The sequence below is a fragment of the Psittacula echo genome, assembly GCF_963264785.1.
Source record: "Psittacula echo genome assembly, chromosome: 26".
In the NCBI taxonomy this organism is placed as follows: domain Eukaryota; kingdom Metazoa; phylum Chordata; class Aves; order Psittaciformes; family Psittacidae; genus Psittacula; species Psittacula echo.
Genome location: NC_137761.1, coordinates 1,480,418 through 1,507,709, shown reverse-complemented (window position 1 = coordinate 1,507,709; position 27,292 = coordinate 1,480,418). Strand labels below are relative to the sequence as shown.

At 58.7% G+C, this 27,292-nt stretch overlaps 2 protein-coding genes across 9 annotated transcripts; both read left to right on the top strand.

Annotated features, from left to right (window-relative positions):
• Positions 1-1,503: 1,503 nt before the first annotated feature.
• Positions 1,504-6,230, top strand: RFX5 (regulatory factor X5; the record flags this gene model as incomplete). Its single annotated transcript, XM_080634866.1, has 10 exons — positions 1,504-1,622; positions 2,193-2,226; positions 2,604-2,686; positions 2,989-3,114; positions 3,267-3,383; positions 3,723-3,804; positions 4,038-4,239; positions 4,367-4,464; positions 4,542-5,304; positions 5,503-6,230. 10 exons carry the CDS (start codon positions 1,504-1,506, stop codon positions 6,228-6,230), a joined length of 2,352 nt encoding a protein of 783 aa, XP_080490992.1.
• PI4KB (phosphatidylinositol 4-kinase beta) lies at positions 5,579-27,213 on the top strand. Of its 8 annotated transcripts, none has more exons than XM_080635139.1 (12): positions 5,579-5,649; positions 5,973-6,083; positions 11,560-12,517; positions 21,222-21,449; positions 22,284-22,511; positions 22,697-22,806; positions 23,719-23,823; positions 24,350-24,473; positions 24,557-24,822; positions 24,942-25,074; positions 25,326-25,446; positions 25,736-27,213. In XM_080635139.1, exons 3-12 carry the CDS (start codon positions 11,588-11,590, stop codon positions 25,915-25,917), a joined length of 2,427 nt encoding a protein of 808 aa, XP_080491265.1. In that variant the 5' UTR covers positions 5,579-5,649; positions 5,973-6,083; positions 11,560-11,587; the 3' UTR covers positions 25,918-27,213. The 8 variants fall into 8 exon arrangements, with proteins under 8 accessions (XP_080491265.1, XP_080491263.1, XP_080491264.1 ...); XM_080635138.1 differs by having other exon boundaries at positions 5,610-5,666; XM_080635140.1 differs by having other exon boundaries at positions 5,636-5,666; positions 5,976-6,083.
• Positions 27,214-27,292: the final 79 nt, after the last annotated feature.

Genomic DNA, 27,292 nt, shown 5'->3' with positions numbered 1-27,292 from the left:
CTGCATGCTACATGTGTGCACTGCATGCTGCATGTGTACACTGTATGTTACATGTGTGCATAGTGCATGCTGCACATGTACATATTGCATGCTACATGTGTACATACTGCATGCTACATGTGTACACCGCATGCTACATGTGTACATACTGCATGCTACATGTGTACACTGCATGCTACATGTGTACATACTGCATGCTACATGTGTACACCGCATGCTACATGTGTACATACCACATGCAACATGTGTACACCGCATGCTACCTGTGCGCACTGCATGCTATATGTGTACACTGCATGCTACATGTACGCACTGCATGCTACATATGTGCATACTGCATGTTACATGTGTACATACTGCATGCTACATGTGTAGACTGCATGCTACATTGTGCACTGCATGCTACATGTGTGCATACTACATGTTACATGTGTGCACTGCATGCTACACGTGTACTGCATGCTACACGCCTGCACCCTCCACGCACGCACGCACGCTGCACGCACAGCGTGTGCACGCACACAGCCTCGTTTACGCTCGTGCTCCCTCCTCCCACCCCACCAATCAGAACCCTGTTACTAGGCAGACTTCAGCTCGCTCGCAGCCACTCAGGAGCCCGACCCCGCTTGTATCCGGGTAGGAAAGCCAGAGCAGCCAATCGCATTAAAGGAGAACGCAGTATCCGGGCGGGTCGGCGGTGCCGCAGCCAATCAGAAAAAAGCAGCCGGCGGGGGCCCGCGGGCGCGTCCCCTCCGGGCCGCTGCGCTTTCGGTTCCTGTTGCGCGCGGGGCAGCGGCACGTGTCGGGGAGCGGCAGCAGCGGGCGGCCCGCAGGTGCGTGCGGGGCTGGGGGGGGTGCGGGGATGGCCCCGGCCCCCGGGCCCCGTCCCGGCCCCGGCACTGCCGGGGCTGCGCTGCCGCGGAGCCGCTTCCCCGTCCCGCAGGGCCCTGCCCTGTGCCGGGCATCGCCGCCTCCCTGGGCCCCTTGTCCCCAGGGCCCCGGGGTCCTCTCCTCCCGCTGCCCCCACGCACCCGGGACCCGTGGGGCTGGTGCGTTCCCCCCCCCCCCCACTGCCCAGCCTGGGGCACTCCAGGCCAGCGAGGACCCTGCCCTGCGCGTTCCCCCTCTCGTGTGCTGGGACAGGGCTGGTCTCCGGTGTCCCCCAGCATCCCTGTCCCCCGCCGGGAGCAGGGCACCCAGAGCCGGTCACAGCCTCTGCTGCTGGAGACACCCCTGTGGGCGCCACTGGGGCCGCTTCCGTGTCCATTGGTGGCTGGCGGTTGGGTGATGGAGCTCAGCCTGCAGAGCCTGGGCATGTCCACAGCAGGGTGGACGGGGCTGCGCTGAGCCCCACGGCTGCCCCGCTCTGCCCTGCATCCGAGCCTGGCCCAGGGCAGGCAGCCGGAGTTCAGCCCACGGCGGGCTCAGTAACTCCAAAGGGATTTTCTTCCCGTTGGTGTCAGTGGATGTCTGGCTTTCCCTTCCCAGCAGGACCCACATGCCATGGCTGACGAGGAGCTGGGCGCCCGAGCTGCCAAAAAGGGAAGTTTGTCACCCAGCAGCTCCCAGGGCAGCACAGCGGAGTCAAGCACCCTGCTGCAGGAGCTGAAGAGCACCATCTCGTAAGGGCAGCGCTTGCTTTTCCCTGCGCAGCTCTTCCAGTCACTCTCAGTGTTACCAAATGTGGGTTCATTTAATACGGTTGATAAATTGGCAGCCCCGGGTACCAAAGGGATGAGCGTGGTGCTGCCTTGCAGCACTGGCACTGCAGAGGGGCATGGGCCACTGCTTGTGCTGAACACAGAGCACAGCCCTGTGCTGCGCTGCCTCTGGGTGCAGAATCAGTTCAGAGCTCCACAGCAGCACAGACTGGTCTGCAGTGACCCCGTGGGATGCGGGTTTATGCCCGCTCTGCCCTCCCTGGGGTTAGGGTCGAGCACACAGCTCCGGAGTGGGGTTGTGGGTGCACAGGGAAGCCCAGAGCACGGGGCTGTGCTAACCCATGGGTGCAGGCAGCTTTGACTCCTCGTGCTCCAGTGTCCCCAGTGACTGGTGTGCGGTCTGGAAGGGCCTGGGCATGGTGGAACCAGCCTTGGGAACCCTAAGCAGCGGCCGCAGTGGGTTGAGGAGTGCCTGGGTGCTGCCGGGTGTTCCTGCTCTGCCCTAACCCCTTTTGTCTCTGTCCCGCGCAGCAAAGCCGTGCAGAACAAAGTGGACTCCATCCTGGTGAGTGCCTCCGTGGCACATTGCGCTGAGGGTGAGGGAATGATGCGCCTCCACCTCGCTCCTCTCGCTGAGCTGAACCCTGACGTTTGCCCGAGCCTCTTCCCCATCGGGGTCAGGATCTGGCTGCTGGGATTAGCCCCCAGAGCCCCTCATCACCCTGCCTGGGGGGTGGCACCCGCTGCCCAAGCCCTGTGTGGAAAAACCCCTTCCTGTGACTTTGGTTGCCCGGGTCCCTCGCATGCAGCCATGCTCATGCTGATGGAGGGGCTCTGGTTTCAATGCCCCATCAGTTACTGCTGTTATCCTTGTTCCTTGCTTTGGATCCTTAACCTTTCCTTGTCTCTGGTCCGTTCTCCCTGCGGACCCTTCGGCTGTAGCAAGACGTCCAGAAGTTCTCAGACAATGACAAGCTCTATCTCTACCTCCAGCTGCCGACGGGACCGAGCCTGGGGGAGAAGAGGTGGGTGCTGGAGCGAGCCGGGGCCGTGGCCAGGCTGTGGGGATGATGGTGGGGGATAGAGATAGAACCATAGAATGGGTTGGGTTGGAAAGGACCTTGAGATCATCCCGTTCCAACCCCCCTGCCATGGGCAGGGACACCTCACACTAAACCATGGCACCCAAGGCTCTGTCCAACCCGGCCTTGAACACCGCCGGGGATGGAGCATTCACAAGGGAGATGGAGATCACAAGGGATGGGGGGGAGGCTGCCTCAGGTCCTGCTTCTGTGCTAATGGTTTGTCTGGGCTCCCATGGGAGCAGCAGCAGCCTAGACCTGAGCTCACTGAGCACGGCTGAGTACATGCATGCGTGCAACTGGATCCGGAACCACCTGGAGGAGCACACGGACACCTGCCTGCCCAAGCAGGATGTCTACGATGCCTACAAGTGAGCGCAGCGGCAGGAGGAGCCCGGCGGGGAGGTCGCTTTGGAGGGCAGCGAGTGCCTGGGGTGGATTGAACCCTGGGGTCCTGAAGGAACCCGTCCGCGGGTGCATGCCCAGGGGTCGGGCGGCTTTAACCGGCGGCTGTCCCGCACAGGCGGTACTGCGAGAACCTCTGCTGCCGCCCGCTGAGCGCCGCCAACTTCGGCAAGATCATCCGGGAGATCTTCCCAAACATCAAAGCCCGGCGGCTGGGGGGCCGGGGGCAGTCCAAATATCCTTGCGTGTGCCTGGCTTGTGCTGGTGGCGGCTGCTGCTTCTCCCCGTGTAAAGGTCTGTGTACGAGGGGGTGGCTTCCGAAGAGGGGCTGGTTCCTGGGGTTTCATCTCTTGCAGGTTCAGCTCGATTGGCTGAAGGGGTTGCCCCATCCATGCCCCTTGCACTCGGGGGCAGGGGGCACACCACGAAGGGGGCATCTCAGCTGGGGGCCGGCTGCTCTCGCACCTCCGGCACAAGCCCATTGTGAGCCCCGCAGCCGTAAGCTCTCGAGCTGTGGCCGTCGCCTGTTGTGGCCACGTTTGTGTGACAGCAAAAGACCTTAACGCTGCCAAACGTACTGCTACAGCGGGATCCGGAGGAAGACGGTGGTCAGCCTGCCGCCCCTGCCCAGCCTGGACCTCAAAGTGACAGAGACCGTAAGTCCTCCGCTGCCTCTGTGGCTTGAGTTTTGCCAACATCCTTTTGGTGGGGTAATGAAGCTCCTTGCCTGTTAGAGCCCACTGACATGAAGGGGTGCAGGGATGTCTCTGTCCTGTGAGCCTTCCAAAAGGGAGCTCACAAGGACCTACAGGCTTGCAACCTGTGGGGGTGTTCACATCCGAGCATCCTGCCCTGTGCTGCGGGGGCTCAGGGCTTGTCCTTCCCGCAGCAGTCGGAGCTGACGGATCTGGTGCAGTCCTACAACATCGAGGTGATGGAGGCAGCCTGCGCCCTGACCTGCGACTGGGCCGAGAAGATCCTCAAGCGCTCCTTCAACAACATCGTGGAGGTGGCCCAGTTCCTCATCCAGCAGCACATCATCAGCTCCCGCTCGGCCCACGCCGACCTGGTCATGGCCATGGTGGTCTCAGGTGTGTGGAGTGGAGTCCTGGTGCCGCTCACCCCCTGTTGGGCTCGCTCAGACCCCATTGGGGTGCAGAGGGTTTGGTTGAGGGGCCCAGGGTGATGTCCCACTTCCATCCCCTCCTGTGCACGCAGAGGGCACAGAGAAGATCCACCGTGAGAGCTGGACCCTGTCGGCAGCCAGGAAGAGCAGCGTGGACACCTCGGAGAGCAGTGACAGGAGCCAGGGGCAGGTGGGACCCCATCGGGGCCGGGCCCCCCGGGTTCCCTGCTCAGCCCGGCTCCCCCCCAGCAGCTCCTCTGCCCGCAGGTCAAGAAGGAGAGCGGCGCCAAGGCTCCCGGCCCGCCCCGGCCGGACAAGAAGAAGCCCCCGGAGCCCCCCAAGGCGGCCCCCAGTCCCCAGGTGAACGCCTTGGTCGCCCGCCTGCCCCTGCTGCTGCCCCGCATCCCTTCGGGAGAGCGCCCGATGGCGCCCGGGGCCGCCGCCGTCCGCTCCTCCCCTCCGGTCCTGGCGCCCAAGCTCACGGCGGCCCCGCTGGGGGCGGGGGGGGGCACGGTCAAGGTGGCGCTGCCGCTGCCGGTGGGCGCGGCCTCCCCGTCCCTGCCGCTGGGGCTGCGGAGCCCGCAGGCGGCGGTGCCGGTGCTCAACGTCCTCGTTCCCGGCGTCAGCGTCCCCGCGGCCGAGAGCCCCGCCAAGCCGCGGAGCGCGGGGGGCGGCGAAGGCCCCGGCCCCAGGGACTCCCCGCACCCCAAGGCCACCAAGAGGCACCCGGAGCCGCCCGGCGACGCCGTCCCGCAGAAGCGGCGCCCCGGGCGGCCGCCGAAGAAGCCGAAGGACGCGGGGGAGGCCGTGGAGCCCCGAGGGGGCGCGGACAGCGGGGCCGGGGCCTCCGCGCCCGCCCAAGCCGGCAGAGCGGGAGCCGGGGCCGCCGAGGGCCGCGAGCGGGCACCGGAGGCGCAGCGGAGCCTGGGCGATGCTGGGGGCGACCCCGCGGCGGGGACCCCGCCCGTGGCCCCATCCCCGCTCTCGGCCGCGGCTCCCGGGGGCTCTCCGGGGCTGTGCGCGCACCCCGGCACTTAGCGCCGTGCCCGTGCCCTGCAGCCGCCATTAAAACCCGAGCTCTGTCGGACCGCGCCTTTGTGCTCTCTGCGGCCGGGGGGGGGTTGTGGGGAGGGGGGCGCGGGGCGGCTGAGCCCGGCTCCCGCAGCAGCGCGGTTTTAACGTTAAAAACGCCGGTTTTGGGCAACCCCGCGGCACGAACCGCCCCGAGGCCACGCCCGCGGCCCGCTTCGCGCGGGTGCCGCCGAGCCAACAGGGGGCGCTCGCGCGGCCAGGCCCGCCCGGCCCCTCAGCCCCATCAGGCGGCGTCGCGGACAGCCCGGGCCTGCGCGTTCGCCGCCGCTCCCGGACCCGCCGGGTGAGCACCGGGACCGGGTGAGCTCCGGGCCTCCTCCCGCGGCTCCTCCCCGTGCCCCTGGCCCAGGCCGCGGCGGCAGCGTCACCCGGGGCGGGCAGGAGGGAGGGGCCTGCTTGAGCCGGGCTGCGGCCGCTCGGGGCCGTCAGTCACCGGTGCAGGCCCGCGCCCCTCAAAGGGCCGGGCCGCTGGAGCTGCGCGGGGCTGGCCGGGCCCCTGCCGATCCCCCCCCGGGCTCGCCGGCACCGGCGGCCGCGGTTCTGCGGGCCGGGAGGGCCTCGTCTCGCAGGGAAAAAGCATTTTCCTCTTCCCTCCGTCCTCCCCAGCAGCCGCCGATCGTCCCCGCGGAGCTGCTGCCCAGGATGAGCCGCCCGCGCTGCCCCGGCTGCCGGCGTCCCAGAGCGGAGACGTGGCCGTGCACGATGGGATTGCACCAGGTACCGCAGCTTAGCCCGATCCTTCCGGGACCCGCGGGCCCATTACCTCCGCCAGCCTTCCCTGAGCCCCGCTGCACCGGCGGGGAGGACACCGGCCTCCGGTGCTGGCCCGAAAGCAGCCCCCGCTCCGGGGCCGTGGCTGGATGAGCGCCGCGGGGACCCGGTCAGGGGCTTTCTCGGTGCGGTGGGGCCGTCGTTGTTGACGAGGCTTTGCCACCACTTCCCCCCCGGAGCCATCTGGTGCCCCTCGCGCTTTGTATCTGCCGAAAACACCTCCTCGGAGATCGGGATCTTATGTAACGTGCTTCGGGGGGTGGGTGCTGAGCAGCGGCTCCGGTTTGCACTGGGCAGGAGGCCCTCGGTGCTCTGTCCCCACCTGAAACTCCTGTTTCAAGTCGATGGTAACTTCAGGCACCATTAAGCAATGGTAGGGTTTGGTCCCTCCCTTTGCTGTCCTCTGCTTCTCTTTAACCGGTGGTGAAACTTTGGAGGTGCAGCGTGGGGGAAGTAACTGGGTGCGGATCTGGGTGGAAACGTTGGTTTCCAGCGCTGGATGCAGGAGCAGAGGCTCCTCAGCGCCTCTGAAGTTTCGAACTCCCTTTGGGGGTTTCATTGCTCTCTGTGCGAACCAGGGGCTGCCCTCGACTTGTGTGGATGCCGAGGGAGCTGCTCCTCCAGAGCCAGCCCCAGCGCTGGGGTTCAGCCTGCAGCTTCTGCGCAGCAGAGATAATGGTCTCCGGCTTGCTTGGCCATCTGAACGGGATTGCAGTCTGTGCCGTGCTTGTGTGCTCCGTAAATCACGGGCGATTTGTTCATCACACGTCCATGCTTGGATCAGTGACAGAAGAGCTGCTCTTGAAGTGTGAGCTGGGGATGTGGGCTCCTGCCTTTTCTCCTCCCATTTGCTGTCACATCGAGACAGCTTATTTCAAGTCACGCCTTAGAGAAAGACTCAGACATGGCTGTGGGTAACAACAGCAACTTGAAATAGTGAATTTACATATAGAAACGAGTGTGGGAACGATCAGGCTCCAAGCACCTTGTGATCACTGGGAGGAGGAAACTTCCCATGGTGGCTGTGCCAGCACAGCTTGCTTAAGGGTTCGGCGTGCTCAGAAATAGGTTGCTGGGATGGAAGGGTTTGTCCTCACTTGCTCAGAGATTCTAATTAACGCTCATCAGGGTGGAGAGGTGCGAGAGACGAGGACAAAAGGTTGGATGTGGCCGTGTGAGTAATGGGTCTGATGAGCTGAAGCTGTGGAATGTGTGCAGTGGGTTTGCAAAGAGCTTCCTTGTGGAATCAGTGCCTTTTGCAGGGGAAGAAACCTTTTCCAAAAGGCCGGGGCACTTCTCTGCGGCTCTGGGAGGTGAGAAAGATTTTACTGCTCCCACAATTATTTCTTATCAAAGGGGAAGTTAATTTATAAGTAAATCACTGGATTTAACTCCTTCCCGTGGGGCTGGATCGTTTGTGGAGGAGAAGGGAATGGGGGAAGGGGGGCTCTGGCTGTGCTCTGGTCCCCTCTGCAGGGGAGTCCATTTCTCCATGGGGGAGGCTCTCGGGAGGATTCCCCAGTTTCCCCATGAAGATTTGGAGTAGGGAAGTGGGGGAGCCTCTCCCTTACAGAGCCAGAGGCAGCGCTGGGAGATGCTCTTGAACACGTTGTGTTTGTCATTCTCCTGCTGTGTTTCTTGCAGCATGGCTTTTATTTTACTCCAGATTTCGGGGCGAGTCGTGTTTCTGCCTGCCTGAGCCCCAGCGTTACTGATGGGACATGGGCTTGGCCAAACACAACTTGCCTTGAAGCTGAGCCTGGTGGGAGTGGGGCGGGATGCGGAGGAGTCCTTCCAGCAGGAGCATCCTGGCAGGGCTGGGATGGAGCAGAGCGCTCCTTGGCCTCCCATCCTGTTGCCTGTTTCTCTGCAAATTCACCCTTTCTGTTTTCCCTCTGCTCTTTGCTCCATGATGTGCAGCCTTCAAATAGGAGCAGTGCCCTTGTGTACGGGCAGAGTTTGTCCTCGGGGGACGCCTGGGATGTGGCATTTATTCTTTTGTGAAGTGGAGTGAGACCCTTGTGCTGTGCAGAGCTTGAATCTGCTCCAGCCAAGTGTGAGGAACGGGTGGGAGCCCATCCGTGTCAGTGCTCGGTCGCTCCTGGAAGGGCTTTTTGGACTTCCTGGGGCAGCATCCTCCATGGAGAATGATTTGTCCTCACTTCGGCAGTGCTCCCAGCATGCTGCCCGCGTCCCCCATGTGAACTGTCCCTTTGTGCCTCAGTTTCCCCAACCTCTCGGTTGTCACCTCCTAAGATGCATGGAGTGGTTCTGTTTGCAGCGGGTCCAGGAGGGCACTGTGAGAAGCAGGGGCTCTGCCTGTACCCTAGCAAGGGGCCCTGACAGTGCATCCTCCTCCAGCACTGCTCTGATGTTTTCTGCCCCCATCCCAACTCCTGTGGCCTTCCCGAAGGCACAGCAAGATGTTGAAGGCCGTCAGTGCTGAGCAAAACAAAAAGTAATGCAGCATAATAGAGTCCAGATGTCTTGGAGAAGCTTCATCCTGTCCTCCTGGTTGTTTGCCAGGGCTAATGTTTCTTATTCAAGTCAGGCAGGAGCAAGACTTTGCTTTTTTCCTGTAAAGCCACAGCTCTGTTCCCGGAGATCTCCCTCTGCTTTTGTCCCTTCCTGAAGGAATTGTCCTCTCAAGTCACTGCTCTGATGTGCAGCTGCTTCATGGGTAGTTTCTGTGCTACCAGGGGCTTCCCTTTATTTCCTATTTAATCACCAACTTCAGGGCTGTTCACCAGAGAGAAACTTGGCCCGTTATGGCTGTGGGTGGAGGATGAACCACACGGATTCAGCTCAGCCTGTTTTCCAGCCTGGATTGCTTCATTGTGTGCAGCTGATGGGGTTTTCATCCCTGCTGGGACCAGCCGCTTGGAATAGGGGAGTTATGCTGAGCCTCAAGAGGTAAATAGAACATTGTGGTGTGTTTAACAAATGGGGACGTGAACACCAAACGCTGCAGAGAGGTGCGGGATGCGGGGAGAGAATTCCCTCCCTGGGATCTTAGGGAGCATCAGGAATGGAGACGTGTCTGTGGTGAGCTGCGAGCGGGCCCCATTGCCAGGATGTCACTGGAGAAGGCGGCTGTGTGAGTGCTGGGGGGGCTGAGGAGCCAAATAACATGACTTACAAAAGCAGCAGTGCATTGGTTTCAAACAGGCACAGCATTGAGGGCCGTGCCTGCGTGTGGTGCAGAGGTAACCCCGCGGCCCCGGGGGTGGATTTATCTTGTGCAGTTCCATAATCCAAGTTTAACCCACGCAGTGGCTGCGAGCCTGGCTCTTCCCCGGTGCAGAGCTGGCACAGGGGCCCCTTCTGGTGAAGGTGGCCAAAGGACTGGGGCGTTTGGACTGGTGGTGGGAGAGGCTGTGCTCGTGGAGTCATGGGGATACCTTGTGTGAGTAGGGCAGGTTGGATCCAGCCTCTCCTGAGGATATGGAAGAGGTTTAAAGTCCAGAGTTGCCCACGCGGCTCCAGGCTTCACGTGTGTTTACAGGAGGGAGGTTCAGCAGATCCTTGGCACTTTTTCTCCCTCTACAGCCCAGCAAGGAGGATGTCAAAGGCATTTCCCTGCAGAGGATAAACTGGTTGATGCTTGGGAGGCCCTTTGCTGGCGACTGACTGAGCAGCCTGGGGTGCAGCAGCGTGTGGCTACGTGGCCGTGTCTGGGACTCCCTTGGATGCCATTGCTGAGCTCTTTTATCTCTCATCAGCTTGTCATCCCACTTGTCTTGATGGGAGTGTTTGAAGGACCCCAGGAGTGCTGGCATGAGCAAAGCCTCCTTAGAGCCAGCGCTGCTCCATGCCTCTTCACATCCCCCCTCCTTGCCGGTGGGGTGTGGATTTAGAAATCAGATTGTCTGGGTTTCTGTGGGGAAAGGCCGGGCCCATGGAGGAGGAAAAACAACTTCCTTCAGCTCGCGGGGTCTTTAGGATCTAATGACCACAAATATTTGAAGCACGCAGGATTTGTACCGAAGGGAATGGCGAGCACAGAGGAAAACTGTGTGCGGCTGCTGTGCGGACGGGGTGAAAGATGCTATTCATCTCGGTTCAGACTCCTGAACTTTGGTCAGGCTTTTTTTCACTTCATGGTTAGAGCTTGAGAGCTTTGAAAACAAGAGGAGGAAACTGGTCTGTGGGAAGTGGTGCTCACATCTGCACACACCAGCCTCATTTGTGCTCGCTTGGGAGATGCAGAAAGAGACCCCATTGGGTTCCTTGCCCCTTTCCCCCACGTTGGGAGCTGCAGTCGCTTCTAAAATAAACAGGTAAACCCAGGTCATTGCATTAACAGGGGAATCTCTTGTTGCAGGCCCCTCTGCGGGCAAAGCAGGAGCTGGGGGTTGCTGGGGGGGAGCAGCCAGGCAGAAAATGGTTCCGTGAACTTCTTGTCCAAAGACAGTCCCTTTTCCCCCCATGCTGGATGTGAAAAGCAGGAGGGAATTGGCAATCTGCTTGCAGTACTTAACATTTGGAAAAGGCATTGTGCCCTTCTGCTGATCACGAGCTGTCTTCTTGTAGTGTGTGAGCAATAAAGGGAAGCAGTCAGAGCTGCAGGAATGATGTTGCATTGAATTGAGTGCCTTATTTTAGTTTTAGAGGACGGTTTCGCTTGGCGCTGGCCGCCTTTATTTGCGCTGGTTATCCACAGAAATGCACCGCTGCTCTTTTCATCGGGATGGGAAGCCAGGAAGTGTGGCAGCCCCTCATTTGTCTGCTTTCTAAATGCAGTGAAGCGCTGATCCCTGCTGAGGACTCATCACCTGGCCAGGAGGATCTGGACTCTGAAAACAGAGACCTTGTTCCACCAAACTTGCTTCTTGCTCTGGCTCTGCTTGCCTTGTCCCCAGCACCAGCGGGGGTTTTGCTGTCACCCTTCCTCTGAAGGGAGGTTTGAATGAGCAAAAGCTGAGAATAGGGCATAAACTTCATCTTGTGTGGCAAAAAGCAGCCACCAGCTCCACCTGGCTTGTGTCCTGCTGATCCCAAGCATTACAAAATGCCTTTGGGGTGCAGAGCATAAAACAGCTGGGGGGGGGTTTCTTGGTTTGGGTTTTTTTTCCTCTTATTTTCCCTCTCTTTCTCTTTTTGGCTTGCTCAGTTTTTTTATCGTCATGGTAACGGGGAAATTCAGTGTAATGGCTGATGGATGCTCACAGATCTCTTTCAAGTCTCAGTGGAAGGGGCTCCAAGAAGGCCTTTAAAAGCCAGTGGGACCAGCTCGGCGTCGCATGTGTTTTCCTGGGGCACCTTTCCTCTCTAGAGAAAGGCTTTTGGAACAGGTTTGCACCAAACCTCAGCTCTTGGTTTCCCTTGAGGTGTATTCCAGCATGGATTCCTGTTTTCCCACCTTCATGCCGGAAGCAGATTGTGTCCCTGACTCTTTTTGTCTTCTTTGTTTCCCTTCCAGCTTTGAAGCGTGCAGACCCACCACTGCTATGGGAGACCCTGTTGTAGACCCAGCCCGAAGGACAGCCCTGGACCCGGTGCCCCAAGGGAATGGCGGGACGTCTCTCAGCGTCATCACGGAAGGTGTTGGGGAGCTGGCAGTCATCGACCCGGAGGTGGCAAAGAAAGCCTGTGAAGAGGTCCTGGAGAAGGTGAAGTTAATGCATGGCATCTCCTCAGACAGCTCAGCAAAGCCAGCCGGAGGCAGGGGGACAGAGAGCACATCGCGGACCGCAATGGACTTGGTCAATGGAGACATTGGGGAGGGCTGTGAAATCAGGTGCTTGGATGATCCACCTGGCCCAGCCTCTAAGATCCAGGAGGGGGATGAGACCACGGCCAACACGGTGAAAACTGCCCGGAAGCGGCAGAAGAATAACTCTGCCAAGCAGTCCTGGCTCCTCCGGCTCTTTGAATCCAAACTCTTTGATATCTCCATGGCCATTTCATACTTGTACAATTCAAAGGAACCTGGTGTGCAGGCTTACATTGGGAATAGGTTGTTCTGCTTTAGGAACGAAGAAGTGGACTTCTACCTGCCCCAGCTGCTGAATATGTACATTCACATGGATGAGGACGTGGGCGATGCCATCAAGCCCTACATCGTGCACCGCTGCCGGCAGAGCATCAACTTCTCCCTGCAGTGTGCCCTGCTGCTGGGCGCCTACTCCTCGGACATGCACATCTCCACTCAGCGACACTCCCGCGGGACCAAGCTGCGGAAGCTCATCCTCTCGGACGAGTTGAAGCCAGCTTACAAAAAGAGGGAGCTGCCATCGCTGAGCCCAGCGCCCGAGACGGGGCTGTCTCCTTCCAAAAGGACTCACCAGAGGTCCAAGTCGGACGCTACCGTTACCATCAGCCTGAGCAGCAATCTGAAGCGCACAGCCAGCAATCCCAAAGTTGAGAGCGAGGAAGAGGTAATGCTGGGGCTCTCCAAGGCTCAGCCTGCCCTGGGAAGGGATGCCCCCAGGGCTCTGCTCATGTGGTTGGTTCTCATCTCATAGCTCATCCTTTACCATGGAGTGGGTTTGTCCTACTTGCTGCAAATGGTTGAAATCCTGATGCCTGTGTCCCGAAGCAAACTGACACACAGCAGTGGGATGCACCTGAGGGTGGTGGGATTCCAGAGGGGGATGTGTGAGGGGAAAGGGTGGCATTAAGTGGCTTTAAGGTAAGGCAGAAAGCTGGGTCAGGAGGATTGAGTCGCTTCCCACACTGCTGAATTCCCCCACGATTCGGGCAGCTCGGCTGGTGTCTGTTTCACAATCTGCAGCCGTCTGATTGCTGCTGGAAACCTGGATTTCCTCTTTGTGCCGACTTACTCAGATTTAGCAATGATGAAGTTTGTTTGCAGCCAGAAAGGGCAGCCGGGAGCAGGGGCAGAGCAGATAAACCCATCAGCGCCGCTGTCCCGGTGCCCTGGCCAACATGAGCCAACCCTGCTGGCTGTGGGGCTGAGAGCTGCAGCCTTGGGGTTTGTTTGTGGCTGCTGCCCTGTGCTGAGCTCTGCTTTGGGATTCCCTCATCTTTTTGTAGTTCCAAGGCTGTGGAAAGCCAGACTTTCCCTGCTGGAGGGGCTGGGCTGTGTGGAGGGGACACTTCAGTTTCAGGGCCTGGGTGCTAACACAGTTTAATGCCAAAGCAAATGAGAGTTAAATAGGTGACCGTGTGTGTTCTGTGTCTTCCAAACCCAAACAGCTCCCCCTTGCTTTGCGAGCTCATTTGGAAGTGTTGAAGAGTCCTCAGCACCAAGATGCTCTGGCGTCAGAGCGTGCTGCGAGACGGGAGGAGTGGTTTTGCTGGAGCAGGGTTTCTCCCAAAGAGGGTGCAGATCATTCATTCTGCACATCTGCTGGCACAGGCTGAGGGAGCAGGAGGATGAGCAGCATCCTTCGAGGTGGGGACACAAAGGCTGGAAGGAAAGAGCTGGAAACGGAGCTTTATTTATTGCACTGCTTTGTTTTGATGGTTTTTAGCCTGGGATGGTGAGAAATGCAGGGCTGAGATAGCAATGCTGAGCGGGACGGAGGCGGGGAGCTGGCGCTACCCCAATCAGAGTAGAGCAATGCCTCTTCCAGAGCTCAGCAAGCTGAGCTGCTCCCTGGGGAGCTGGTTCCCCTCTGCAGCAGGGGTGGCTCCTGAAACCACAGCACCAAAGGCTCATGCCCCGGGGGAGCTCAGCCGGGCTCCACTCAGCTCCTTTGCTCATCCCTGTGCCTTGTGTGGACAAGACCTTCAAAGCCAACTTCCCCGTCTGGACATTTGGGATCTTGTGACCCTTTTCATAACAGTGGAGTGTTTCTTGGCTTTCCTGCCTTGCCTGAGATTCCCCCTTTCCTTTGGCTCCATGCTGGCTTGTAGATTGTCAGAAGGGGCCACATGATCTGCCTGTCTGCCAGGCGTGGAGAAGGCTCCTTTGGATAAGGATTCAAAGGAGGTTTCGGAGGCTTGAAGCAGCGTTTGGATGGGCTGGTTTGGAGTTAAACCCACCCTGTCCTGCTCCCTGCGGTTCTTGGGTGAAGACCCAGCTACAAGCTGGGTTGTGGCATTTGCCGCTGTAAATGGATCTCTCACATCTCTGCCCATCGCCTGCTCGGTGGAAAACAATCAGCTGCGGGAGAGCACCAAGGTCTCTGCTCGCACCGGCTGCAGCTGCTTGAGTAACAGAAACCAGAGCTTCACATAAATGATGGATGAAAAAGAGTTGCTCTTGGCACTGTCTGCGGTGGGGTTTGATCCAGAGGCTGGGCAAGCTGCTTACATGTGGCCCAACAACAGGGATGCTCAAGGTGCCGCAAGAACTTTCCTGGCCTCTGAATACCGGCTCCCTGGAGCTGGACTATTTGAAGTGCTGGATGTCAGTGCCTCCTTTTGGAAATCCTTTTGGGAGGGTCAGGCATCGATTCCAGCAAATTCTGGAATTCACTTTTTTGATCTGGTTTAAGAGACTTGAATGTACAAATTGCTCAGCCCAGGAAACCCACAGATGTGTGAATTGTGTCGTGCTGGGAGCAGCCTTTAGCTTGTGTCCGGACTTTCTCAAACGAGAGACTTCACAGGGATAAAATCTCATGAGCAACCGGAGACCTGGAGAGGAGGAACTTGCTGTAAGGTGATGCTGGTGCTGGAGAGCAGGGCAGCACTGTCAAGTGTGTCATTAGAGAAGATGGGCTGAGATGTGGCCAAGTGCACACGTTGCTGCCCCAGAGCTGTGCTGTGCACTGGGGACACGTTAGTGCTTTAGAATCGTACTTTCTTGCCTATTTAAGTGCTAAACCTTTGAGATTGGTCCCTTGCTGTCTGCAGTATGAGCTGGTCCTACCAGGGCCTGTTCAGTTGGTCACGTTGGGCAGAAACATGGTGGTGGTGGGTTTGGTGGCTGATGAGACCTTGTTGGGCAGAAGCTGGCCATGGGTGGGACGTGGTATCCAGCTCCCCAGGGATTTTGGCAGGGCTGCAGGCAGCAACCTGGAAAGAAAACCTCACCTAGGGCAGAGCAGCAGCTTGAACTGCAGTGCAACTAGTGATGGCAGGGCTGAGCTACCAGAAACAGCTTGACCTGACCTAGGGGTACCTGTTGGAGTGAGGTGGAGCTGGACTTGGAGCAGAGAAAGTCACCTTGCTGTCTGATCACCTTCATTTTGCCTCGCTGTGCAGAAGTGAAGCCTTGCTGGCTTTGGGTGCTTGGATTTTGATGATGCCTCCTCTCTGAGGCCAACAGGGTTTGCTGTAAAGGTGCAGCAAGGCCTTGCCGCCGCGTCTGCCCTGGGGGATTTGGTGCACAAACAGGTTGTGCTGCCTTTGCAGCATGCAAATGCCTTTGCCTCTGTTCGCCTTCCTGCCCACTGAGCAGTGGCAGCAGCACCTTAACCACTGCCTGGTTCCCTGCCTCCCTAGGATGGATGAGGCCTCCCTGGGCTCTGCTTCCCCTGCCAAGTCCATCCGGGGCTTGGCTGAATTGGTGGTTTTGGTGCTGAACACGGCTGGGATGTGCTGCTGCTCTGCAGCACCTCTCGGTGTGTCTCATAGGGCTGTGGCTTCTGGAAGGCACTTGGCAAAGGTGGAACCCCACGACTCTGAGTGAAAGCTGGGTGTGAGCTCTTTCCCTCCCAGTTGCCCTGTCTGCAGGCTGGGTGTGCAGCAGTCGCTGATGCTCAGCACTTTTCTCCCCCTGTGAGCTTCAGGAGCTGACCCCGCTGTCCCTGCCAGCGTGGTAGCGCCAGTGACGCCAAGAAACCTGGGACGTGGTGGCAAGGCCTGGAGCTGAAGAAATGTTCACGCTAGGGCAGATGCGTCAGCTTTATAGCTGAGACTTTGCACCTGGGTGAGACAGGGAGGACGTTCCCGTACCCTGTTCTGCCTCCCACCAGTGGTTTACCTCCTGAAGCCTTGGAGGTAGGAAGAATAACGCGCGCTGCCTGCCTGGAGAGGAGTGGTTCATCTCTTGGATCTCTTTGGGAGCCAAGGTGAAGGTTCCAAAGACACAGAGCAGGAAGGGGCAAAACCAGCTCTCTTTATTTGTATCACCAACTAGATTGAAAGCAGAGTGTTTTGAATGGGAGCAGCTTGTTTTAGCTGTGAGCCTAAACCTGGTGCCTGCTCAGAGCGGGGCTGATGGCGGAGGGAGCCGAGCAGCCTCTCGTCTCCGTGCAAGCAGCAGCGTTTGCCTGAACTGGTTTTACTGGTCAAGTAAAAAACCCACTTTAATTAGAAAGCTGCTAATTGACTAATGAGCTCTGAACGCAGGCTGGCTGTTGAGCAGGGAGCACTGGGAACAGCAGCTCCTCCAGTGCCATCACATGAGGGAGGTGGTGGAGGAAGAGCAAAGCGCTCGCGCTGCTGACGGGGTGGTCTCTGGTTCTACCAGCACCATCGGCGGTATCTGGGAAGCAGCACCGAGGGTGGATGTGCAGATCTGGACATGCCTGCACTGTGTCATGGACCCACTCTCCAGAACGTGTGCGCTTGCAGGCAGCCCCTGCATTTGACAGCTGCTTTTTAGTCAAGGGTGCCCAATGCGTCTGACTCTGGTCTTTCACTTTCTAGCCCATGGCCCTGCCCTGCCTTTGCCAGTTGGGGTGTGGAGGGAGCGTTGGCTTTTTACCTCTGGACCTGCGCCTTCAGCAATGCTGGCAAAGGTGCTTTTCTCCGGTCAAACTTGTTTCCTTGCTGTGATAACAGCAGCCTGCCTGCTGGAGAAACCCCTGCCAGGGCGGCTCTCAGTGGCTGCAGGGAAACGTGGTCAGTGGCTCGTGGCACGAAGGCTTTGGCTGCACAGGGATGACACTTCATAAAATAACCCCTCCGCCGATGAGAAATGTCCCATCAACTTGGAAAGAGTTTAACTGTTGGGGGGTTAATTTTTAGGACAGTTTCCATGGTGAAATCAGAGGCTAAATTAGAGTCTGGGGGGGGAATAAAGTGGCTTTGTTGATGAGAGAGGCAGGTATCAGCCTGCCAGCTCCCATCTCTGCAGCTGGTTTGAGCCAAGGAAGCCAGAGCTGAAGCCTTAGTTAGCTTCTGGTGTAGAAGAATGTTTTAAAGGATGGGGGTCGGAACTTGATGATCTTAAGGTCCTTTCCAACCCTGACTGTTCTATGATGTAAATGGGAAACTCTGGGGAGGGTTATGGACATTGAGGGATCTGCCAGTGAGCCGCCTGCTTGGTACCACCACAAGTGGCCTCAGCCCGAGGAGGCTCTGGTTTAGATCCCGTTACTCTGGAAGCATCCTATGCCACTTTAGGGGCCGCTTCCTATCCAAGAGTAAAAGGCAGCAAAATCATGATGGGGGGGGTGGGTGGGTGGGGAGGGAAGCAAATGGAATGCAAAGTGACCATTATGAATGTGGAGTTAAACGATTGCTTTTTCTCCCCCTCTTCCTCTTCCTCTCTCTCCTTTTAAACAAACACCACCCCCCAAAACTGCCGCCACCCCCTTCCCTCCGTTTCCCAGGAGCTCTCCTCGAGTTCGGAAAGTCTCCATAAGTCACTCTGTCCCGTAAGTGGCCCGTTCCGTGCTGTGCCCGGGCTGCCTGCCCGCCCCACCGCAGCAGCATTTCCTCTCTGCCACCGAAACACCAAAGCCCAGCAGCCGGCCGTGCACCAGAGCAGCATTGAGCCCAGCACCGCCCCAGGCTCTGCACATTGTACCCCCATTGCCACGGTGCTGCTCGTGCATGGTGCTGGCTTCGGCTCAATGTTTCCTGCTTGTGCAGTGAAACACCAGCGGCAATTTGCTTGCACTGGTTTGGCTAAAATAAAGCAAAACCCCCCGGAGGGGCTGGGGGTGCTCAGGGTGCTCTTTCCTCCCCCCGAAAAAGACATAGAGAAACCCTCACACTGCAGAGGCAGGGGAGGGCTTCGGTTCATGCTGCTGCTTTCAGTGTGAGCAGTCAGTGGCCTTTGCATGGCAGCATCCACAGGTGAAAGAGGAAATGCTGTTTCCTTGAATTTCACTTAAAAAGTTCTCGGCCGGATGGGATTTAATTTGCTTGTTCCACGAATCATTTTTTCCCCGCCTTCTGTGTGTTAAACTTCAGTCTCTCAATCAAACCCCAGAGGGTTTTCTTTCCAAATGAGCCTTTTTTTTTAATCATTATTGTTATTTTTTTGTGCAATCAATAGCATCTTCCTCATCTGTGTCGTTGCCCTCCGATGGGGGTGTGCTCTGTGTCTGGGATTCCCAGTGGGCTTTCACACGTTGAATATGTAGTCCATGATCAAAACCACGTACCCGGGCAGAGGTGCCTTGCGTAGTGCCCATCCTCCAGGACAGGGTTTGATGGTGATCTCTGTCCTTTTTAACCTATATAAAGAGGTAGTTGACACGTACCCAACTCCTGCTGGGTCTTTCTGTGCCTTCCGAGGCACCTTTTACATGCGGACAGGAGCGTTGATGCTGTGGTCGTGTACATGCACCGGCCGCAAGGCTTTTACCCCCAAGTTCATCCCAGTGCAGATCCCTTTCAGGTGTTGATAAATCTTCTGGTTTTCAGAGGTGCAAGGGATGCTAGGATGCTCGGGCAGCTGGGGGTGCTGGTGCTGGGTAGGAGGTAGGACCCCAGGCTCTCAGGCCCACTTTGCCACGCAACTTTGGGTAAGTTACTTTAATTTGAACCCTTGCTGCTCCTCCAAGCCAAGCATCTCTCCCTCCAGGGCCATTTTGAGACTTGGTAGTGGTAGAGCATTTGCAGGGCATTGCAGAAGTGTCCTCAAAGCTCTCCAGCGATGGTGTTGCCACCTTGACCATGCCACCCATCTCAGTCACCCAGGGCTGGGCGGTTGGGAGAGCCTGGTCCTGTCCCCTGCGCCAGGAGACCTTTTCTTCCAGACTTTGCAGCCCCAGGTTGGTTTTCCATGGCAGATGGGGCTCTTTGCAAGCATTTCTGCCCAATTGGGAAACCTGCTGCAGGCCCCTGCACTGAGCTGAACAGGAACAGCATTTATTAAACCATGCCAGGTATTGGTTGTCAGTGCTGATGCTGCAATCCTCATGGCAGGCAGCTAAGCTAAAGCAGCTCTGCACTGCTGAGTAGTTTCCAGCTTGGACCAGGTGTGAAGGACCATAGGCAGCAGAAATGGGGGGGTGGCCAGGATTTTCCTTTATAAAGCTCTGAAATGGGGGTGGTTTGAGTGGAGAAGAGGTTGGGACAGCAGGGTAAAGGTAGGTGGAACAGCAGAAACCACTTTGGCAGCTGAGGCTGGAAAGTGTCCCACATTAACCCCTCTGGTTGCTGAGATGCTCAAAGCTGCCCCAGGCACGGCTGCTGTTGGCTCAAAGCAACAGAAGGATCCTTCAGGTGGTTGGATGAGGGAAGAGCATCTCCTGTCCTCGCTTTGCTTGGCTTCAGGACTGTGGCGTTCATGGGCAAAAGCAGCTCCCTGCAGCCCAGCTTCAGCGTGAGGGGCTTTCAGCAGCAGTTTGGGAGCGTGTTTTGTGCGATGGCCTCAGCCAGGGACAGCCCTGGTTCAGCCGAGGCCGTTTTCCAAAGCTGCTTCCCTGGAACCGGATGCCAAACTTCCCGTGCTGAGTGCCCTGATAACACCGAGGAGTGGAGCAGCGCTCGGTGGGAAGCCCTGGGAGCAGGATGGGAAGGAGAGGACATTTCCTGGCCATGGTTCTGGCAGGAGGAGCCACGACCTGGAGGTTTTCATCAGAGCTGCAGAATGGGTCATGGAGCCTGGGTTGGAGAAATGGGGAGAAGAGGCTTCAGGAGATGCTTTGGGATCCCTGGAGAGGAGGGGGTTTAAAAGCTGCCTGTGCTTGCAATGCACACATTGGTGGAGGCCTGGACCCGGAGGACTTTGCTCATCATCTGCTCCTGCACGTGGGCACCTTCTTGCCTGGGCACAACCGCAAATCCTCACCAGTGACTGTCCCATTCAGTCACTTTAGTGGAACAAGTGATGCACAGAGCAGGTGAGGGAGCGCGGGGCCGGTTTGGGGACAGGATCAACTACGTGCCAAGCCTGGAAACCTGCATCGACCCAAGAGCAGGAGGCTCTGATAGGAGCAGGGGCATTGCAGCCAGCAGGGTTCAATGGCAAGGAGCAGAGCATCTCTTGAATCTCTCTTTGCTTCTGCAGAACTTGGATTAAATGCAATCAAGGGAAACGGTTCTGGAGGTCAAGGAGCAGTGGATGGGTGGCAGGAGCCAAGGCAGAGCGGGGTCTGCTCGGGACCAGGCACTTTCCCACCCCATCAGGGGATGGAACCTCGGCTGGGGCAGGGTTTGAGATATTTGCCCTCTGCCTGGTAGGTGAAAACTGTCTCAGTGGCTCAGATACTGAGCAAATGCTCCCTCCTGCCCCAGGGACATCCCTGAGCAGGGCCTGAGGGGAGCAGAGCACTGGGGAGGAGAGGCCAGCGCTTGCCCCCGAGTCAGTGTGCAAGGATTTTTGATGTGGACTACAGATACAAATGCTTTTTCACCTGCCCTTTCCCAAAGGGAACCACCAGACTGATCCTCCTCCTCTCTTACCATCCCTTTGTTTTGCTGGGCAGCCGTTCCTGGCTCAGCAACGTTTGCCTTCGCTTCCTTTTCTCACTCTGTAGCTTTCTGCATGTGCATTCCTGGCATGATTGTACAGTGAGCACTCTGCAAGTTTAATTCTGCATCTGAAAGGGCAAAATCAGCTGCAATCGTTTGTTGGTCTGATTTGAAAGCTTGACCAAGGTGAGCAGAGCTCGGCTCGGGGCGCGGGGAGGCTCCTGGGGCCGAGTTTGATCTTTGCAAACTGGTTGGATTGAGCCATGTCGGAGGCTTTGGGATAAGGATGCAGCAAACCCCAGCGTGGGGCGAGGATTCGCTCCCTCTGCTGGCTGCGGCCTTGGCTCCGGGGCCTGTGATGGGGATGAGATCCCAGCTCCAGCGTGTCAGGGAGGAGGATTCTGGACAGCACAACAGGAGGGAAGAAGTGTTTTGATCCTGGCGTGCTCCCCTTCCCGATGATGCGCATCATCCGGGAGCAGGGAAGAGGGTGAGACAGGAAGAGCCTCTTTATCAGGAGCTTATGCCGGTGCTTTTAGACTGCAGAGCCTGATTGCAGAGCTGCAGCATCCTGCCAGCCCTTCATAACGTTCTCCCCTCTCCTCCTCCTCCTCCCTCACCCTTCTTTAGCCCGTCCGGCTGGCCCCCGAGAGGGAATTCATCAAGTCCCTGATCGCCATCGGGAAGCGATTGGCCACGCTGCCGACCAAAGAGCAGAAGACGCAGCGGCTCATCTCGGAGCTGTCGCTGCTCAACCACAAGCTGCCGGCCCGCGCCTGGCTCCCCACAGCCGGCTTCGACCACCACGTGGTGCGGGTGCCCCACACCCAGGCCGTCGTCCTCAACTCCAAGGACAAGGTACGGGAGGGTTTGCCTTGGAAGGCAGGGTTTGGACCTTGGCACGGCCTCTGTTTGCCTTTGGGTGCGTGTGCTCGGGGTGCCAGGGGTTGCGGTATCACTGCTAGGGCTGAGAGCAACAGGGCAGAGAACTGGGAGGGGGAGAAGTACCCCTCTGGAATGTCACTGCAACAGCCCTGGGCACTGCTCCACATGTACTGAAAAGCTTGGCTTTGACCCCAGAAAGGGAAGGCACCCAGGCTGCAAGAGCAGGGAGCGTTCTGCTGCCCCCTGTAGCTGCCTGGCACTTGCAGTGACCGTGCCTGTGCAGTGACCCTGCTCTTGGGAGTGACCATGCCTGTGCAGTGACTGTGCCCTTGAAGTGACCGTGCTTTTGCAGTGACCGTGGCCTTGCAGTGACCGTGGCCTTGCAGTGACCGTGGCCTTGCAGTGACCGTGGCCTTGCAGTGATGGTGCCCTTGCAGTGATGGTGCCCTTGCAGTGATGGTGCCCTTGCAGTGACGGTGCCCTTGCAGTGACCGTGCCCTTGCAGTGACCGTGCCCTTGCAGTGACGGTGCCCTTGCAGTGATGGTGCCCTTGCAGTGACCGTGCCCTTGCAGTGATGGTGCCCTTGCAGTGACCGTGCCCTTGCAGTGATGGTGCCCTTGCAGTGATGGTGCCCTTGCAGTGACCGTGCCCTTGCAGTGATGGTGCCCTTGCAGTGACGGTGCCCTTGCAGTGACGGTGCCCTTGCAGTGACGGTGCCCTTGCAGTGACCGTGCCCTTGCAGTGACCGTGCCCTTGCAGTGACGGTGCCCTTGCAGTGACCGTGCCCTTGCATTTGCTTCCTTTAGGCTCCCTATTTAATCTACGTTGAAGTACTTGAATGTGACAATTTCGACACAGCGAATGTGCCCGCCCGCATCCCTGAGAACCGCATCCGCAGCACCCGCTCGGCCGAGAACCTGCCCGAGTGCGGGATCACACACGAGCAGAGGACCAGCAGCTTCACCACCGTCCCCAACTATGACAACGATGACGAGGCCTGGTCTGTGGATGACATTGTGGAGCTGCAGGTGGAGGTGAGGCTGGGGGGAGCCAGGCAGGGATCGTCCCTTGCTGGTGCTGTGAAATGCAGCTGGGATCTGGCGAAGCAGCGTGGAGGGATGGGAAAGCCCTTCCAGCAGCATCCCTGCTCCGGCCTGCAATGGGTGGGAATCGTTTTCAGTAGCCCCATGTCCCACCTCTTGCACCTTTCCCTTCCCAGCTGCCAGAGATCCACACCAACAGCTGTGACAACATCTCCCAGTTCTCTGTGGACAGCATCACCAGCCAGGAGAGCAGGGAGCCCGTGTTCATCGCAGCTGGAGACATCAGGTGAGGCTGGCGTGAGAGCAGCCCAGCACCAGCTCCGTTGGGGCGGGCGATGAGTTCAGGTGTGTGAAATCCCTCTGCTGCATCCACAGAGGAAAACCATCGGCATGGGTCCAGGAGGGGCTGTGCAAGCTCTGCACAGTGGAGGTTTGTAACAGCCCGAAGTAGAGGCACCTCTGGGCTGGTGCAGCCCCCCCTGTTCAGCCCCTGGCCTCTTTCCTGCCAGCAAAGTTCTGGATGTGGCCCTAGCTCAGGGTTTGGGGTGAACCCATGAGCTTTGGATGGAAGAGGCTCTGGGTGGTTTTCCCTCTCCTCTGCTCTTGTGAGACCTCACTCAAAGCATTGAGTGCAGTTCTGGTGTCCTCAACATCAAAAGGACATGGAACTGTTGGAACAAGTCCAGAGGAGGCCACGAGGATGCTCAGGGGCTGGAGCACCTCCAGTATGGAGACAGGCTGAGAAAGTTGGGGCTGTTGAGCCTGGAGAAGAGAAGCTGCGTGGAGACCTCAGAGCAGCTTCCAGTGTCTGAAGGGGGCTACAAGGAGGCTGGGGATGGACTCTTCATCAGGGACTGTAGTGACAGGACAAGGGGTAACGGGTTCAAACTGAAACAGGGGAAGTTTAGATTGGATCTAAGGCAGAAATTCTGTACTGTGAGGGTGGTGAGGCACTGGAATGGGTTGCCCAGGGAGGTTGTGAATGCTCCATCCCTGGCAGTGTTCAAGGCCAGGTTGGACAGAGCCTTGGGTGCCATGGTTTAGAGTGAGGTGTCCCTGCCCATGGCAGGGGGGTTGGAACTGGATGATCTTGGGGTCCTTTCCAACCCTGACTATTCCATGTTCCTATGGGTGTGTTTGGTGATGCTGCCTTCTCCCTCGGCCGTGGGTTTCGCTGCTCACCAGCTCTGTCTCGCAGGCGGCGGCTCTCGGAGCAGCTGGCTCATACCCCCACCTCCTTCAGGAGGGACCCTGAGGACCCGTCCGCCGTCGCCCTGAAGGAGCCCTGGCAGGAGAAAGTCAGGTGGGGCCTGAAGCTGGGCGCTGCAGGGGCTGCGCGGCCCGGAAACGCAGGGCAGCTGCTCCCTGGTTTTCCCCAGTGATCACCGTGGCCTCCACTTAAGGCCCTGCTCGGCCCCAGCGGGGGTTGTGGACTCAGGGCACTGAGCAGCAGAGGAGGGCGACAATCACAGCAGCTTTGCTGCTCCTGGGTTAGGCTCTGCGGAGCTTTGCCAGGTACTTACAGGCATTCTCCCAACATCTCTCCTTGAGCAAGAGGGGGAACCCTCTGGGCCCTGTAAACGTGGGGTGAGCCTTGCCCGCATGGTTCTGACGGAGGGGCTGGGGGATGTGGGAGAGTCCATTCCCTTCTGCTGCCCTCGGAGGTGGTTTGGGGCTCAGGTGGGATTTGCTCTCTGGTTTGGTGAGGGCTCGGGGTGCAGTTCCTGCAGTCCTGGAGCTCGTTCTGCTGCCCCTGAGGGGAGGCCTGCAGGCTGCTCGCTGCCACCCCTCCCTTTCCCTGCACCCTCACCCTTGCCCATTCCTTGCAGGAGGATCCGGGAAGGGTCCCCCTATGGCCACCTGCCTTCCTGGCGCCTGCTCTCCGTCATTGTCAAGTGCGGGGATGACCTGCGGCAGGAGCTGCTCGCCTTCCAGGTCCTCAAGCAGCTGCAGGTGAGCTGGGAGAGGAGCCCCCATGGGGGCTGCGGCCGCGCGGGGCTCCCCAAGCCCTGAGGGGTTTTCTCTCTTCCCCGCAGTCCATCTGGGAGCAGGAGCGGGTCCCGCTCTGGATCAAGCCATACAAAATCCTCGTCATCTCTGCCGACAGCGGCATGATTGAGCCCGTCGTGAACGCTGTGTCCATCCACCAGATCAAGAAGCAATCCCTGCTCTCGCTGCTCGATTACTTCCTGCAGGAGCACGGCAGTTACAACACGGAATCCTTCCTGACAGCCCAGAGGAACTTCGTGCAGAGCTGCGCCGGTTACTGCCTCGTGTGCTACCTCCTGCAGGTCAAGGACAGGTGGGGCCCTGCGCTGTGCTTGGCTCTCCTGGGATCCATCAGCCTGCCCTTGGCTCCGCACGTGGATCCAGGCTTGCGCCGGCGGTGTTTAATGGAGCGTTTCCCCCTCTCCCCCGCAGGCACAACGGTAACATTCTGCTGGATGCCGATGGACACATAATCCACATTGATTTTGGGTTCATCCTTTCCAGCTCCCCCAGGAATCTTGGCTTCGAGACATCAGCCTTCAAGCTCACCACGGAATTTGTGGATGTAAGTGAGCAGGGGCTGATCCCACAGTGTCAGCGCCACAGGCGAACCCTTGGCACCCGTAGTGGTCCTTGGCCAGCTCCGCAGCCTCAGCCAAGCAGCTCCCGTGGCCCAGCTGGAAGCTGGAGGAGCTCTGTTTGCTTTGTGGGTTCCCACTGTGTCCCTTCCTCATGGCCTCCATCTACTTGGGGCATGCCCTTATCCTAAAGTCTCTCCATCCGCTGCCTTCCATCCACACATCCTTTCCCTTCCAGGTGATGGGTGGCCTGGACGGGGACATGTTCAATTACTACAAGATGCTGATGCTGCAGGGTCTCATCGCGGCCCGCAAGCACATGGACAAAGTTGTGCAGATTGTGGAGATCATGCAGCAAGGTGAGGGCAACCAGAGGCCCCGCATGTGGGTCTGGGCTGCACGCAGGGGGTACCTGTGCTGTGCCATGGAGCAGGAAGGGAGTGGAGCGTGGCTGTGCTGATGGTTGAGCACTGTTGTGGCCCAGGGAAGCCTAAAACACAGCCAGGGGCTGGGAGCTGCTGTTCCATCAGGGTGGTGGTGCCTGCAGCAGCGCCAGGGGGGTCCCTGTGCCACAAACCAGCCTTGGAGCCAGCAGCAGGGGTTCCCCTCTGCTCCCTCCCTGGCTCAACCTTGTCCCCTTCCGTGCAGGGTCGCAGCTCCCGTGTTTCCACGGCTCCTCCACCATCCGCAACCTGAAGGAGCGGTTCCACATGAACATGACGGAGGAGCAGCTGCAGCTGCTCATTGACCAGATGGTGGACGGCAGCATGCGCTCCATCACCACCAAGCTCTACGACGGCTTCCAGTACCTCACCAATGGCATCATGTGATGGCCACAGGCCTCCCTCTCCCGGAACGGCTCCTCTGTGCCACCGCGTCCAGCCCAGGCCTGAGCTTTTGCCCCTGGGACAGAGGTTTGGGTCCTCGACAGTAAAACGGAGGCTGGGTCTCAGCCTCTTCCTGGGGCTGCTTTTGCCAGGACTCCTCAATGAAATGAAACAAGGATAAAAACCAAGCAGGAAAAACCCCACTTGTGAAAATCAAAGCGGAAGGGATCATGCGGTCCCCGTGGCTGCTTGCGGGTGCCAGCCAGCACCGGGGCTGGGGCCGCTGCTCCTGCTGTCAGTATTAACACCCGCTGCTGTCCTGGGGCCTCCCCGCAGCCTCATGCAATGTTTAGGCCCTGGGGCCGGGCTTGGCCTGACCCTCACCCTGTGGGGTCTGCTCTGACTTTGACTTGAGCCTTCTGCTGGTACCACTTGAAGGGGACCCCCGGTGGCCCCTTCCCTGCATGTTCCCTGCCGTGGCCTCAGTGTTCCCCCCCCGCGCCCCCTTTCTTTGTTTCTCCTTTCCCCCCCCCCTTCCTGCTGCCACCCTTCAAGGGGAGCTGAGCCTCCCCCTGGCCCTGGAGCCCCATGGGGCCAGGGGGCCGCCTCCTGCTCCTTTCCAGCTCTCTTTGCTCTGACTCTGTTCCAGGAGCCTGGGGCTGCGCCGCTTCCTCCATCCCCAAACCAGCCCGGGCTGCTCCGTGCCCTGGGGGTCACGTGGGGCCCCCCCCTCGGGTTGGGTTTGACTGGGCAGGATCAGTGCTGGAGCCCTGGCAGGTGCCTGGTGGGGGGGGGGGGCTGAACCTGGACTTTCTGTGCTTTAAGAGCAGTGACCCCCCCCGTCCCTCTGCATCAGGCTCAGCCCCCCCTGCAGGTCAGATTCTGACCCCCCCCCGGCTGCCCTTGGTCCCTCGGGCTCTGTTTCGCACCCATCATTTGTCACGTTGAGTCTTTAGCATTAAACCCCAGCAGTTCCCTTTTACAACGCGGCCAGGAACCACTTGGGGGGGGTCACCAGGGTCTGGACATGGCAGGGGGGGGCACATCCCTATCAAGGACACCATAAACCCATGGCCCCAAGGCAATCATCGACCTCGCTTGGGGGTTCCTCAACGATGTAAGCGGGGGGGGTACCCCCGTTTTGGGGCAGGACCAATATGAATGTGCTGCAGGGAGGGCACAGGAGGCCCCCCCCCCCGGGGCCGTGTAAGCAAGAGACCGGGCACAGCAGGGGTTAAACCACTAAGAGTTTAATGCGTTATTACTACAAGAATAAAGGATACCTGAGAGCCTCTCGCAGTGCCCGTAGCTTTAATGTAGCGTAATCACAGCCCTACAAAGAAGTGTACAGCCCCCCCACACACACCCCCCCAAACAG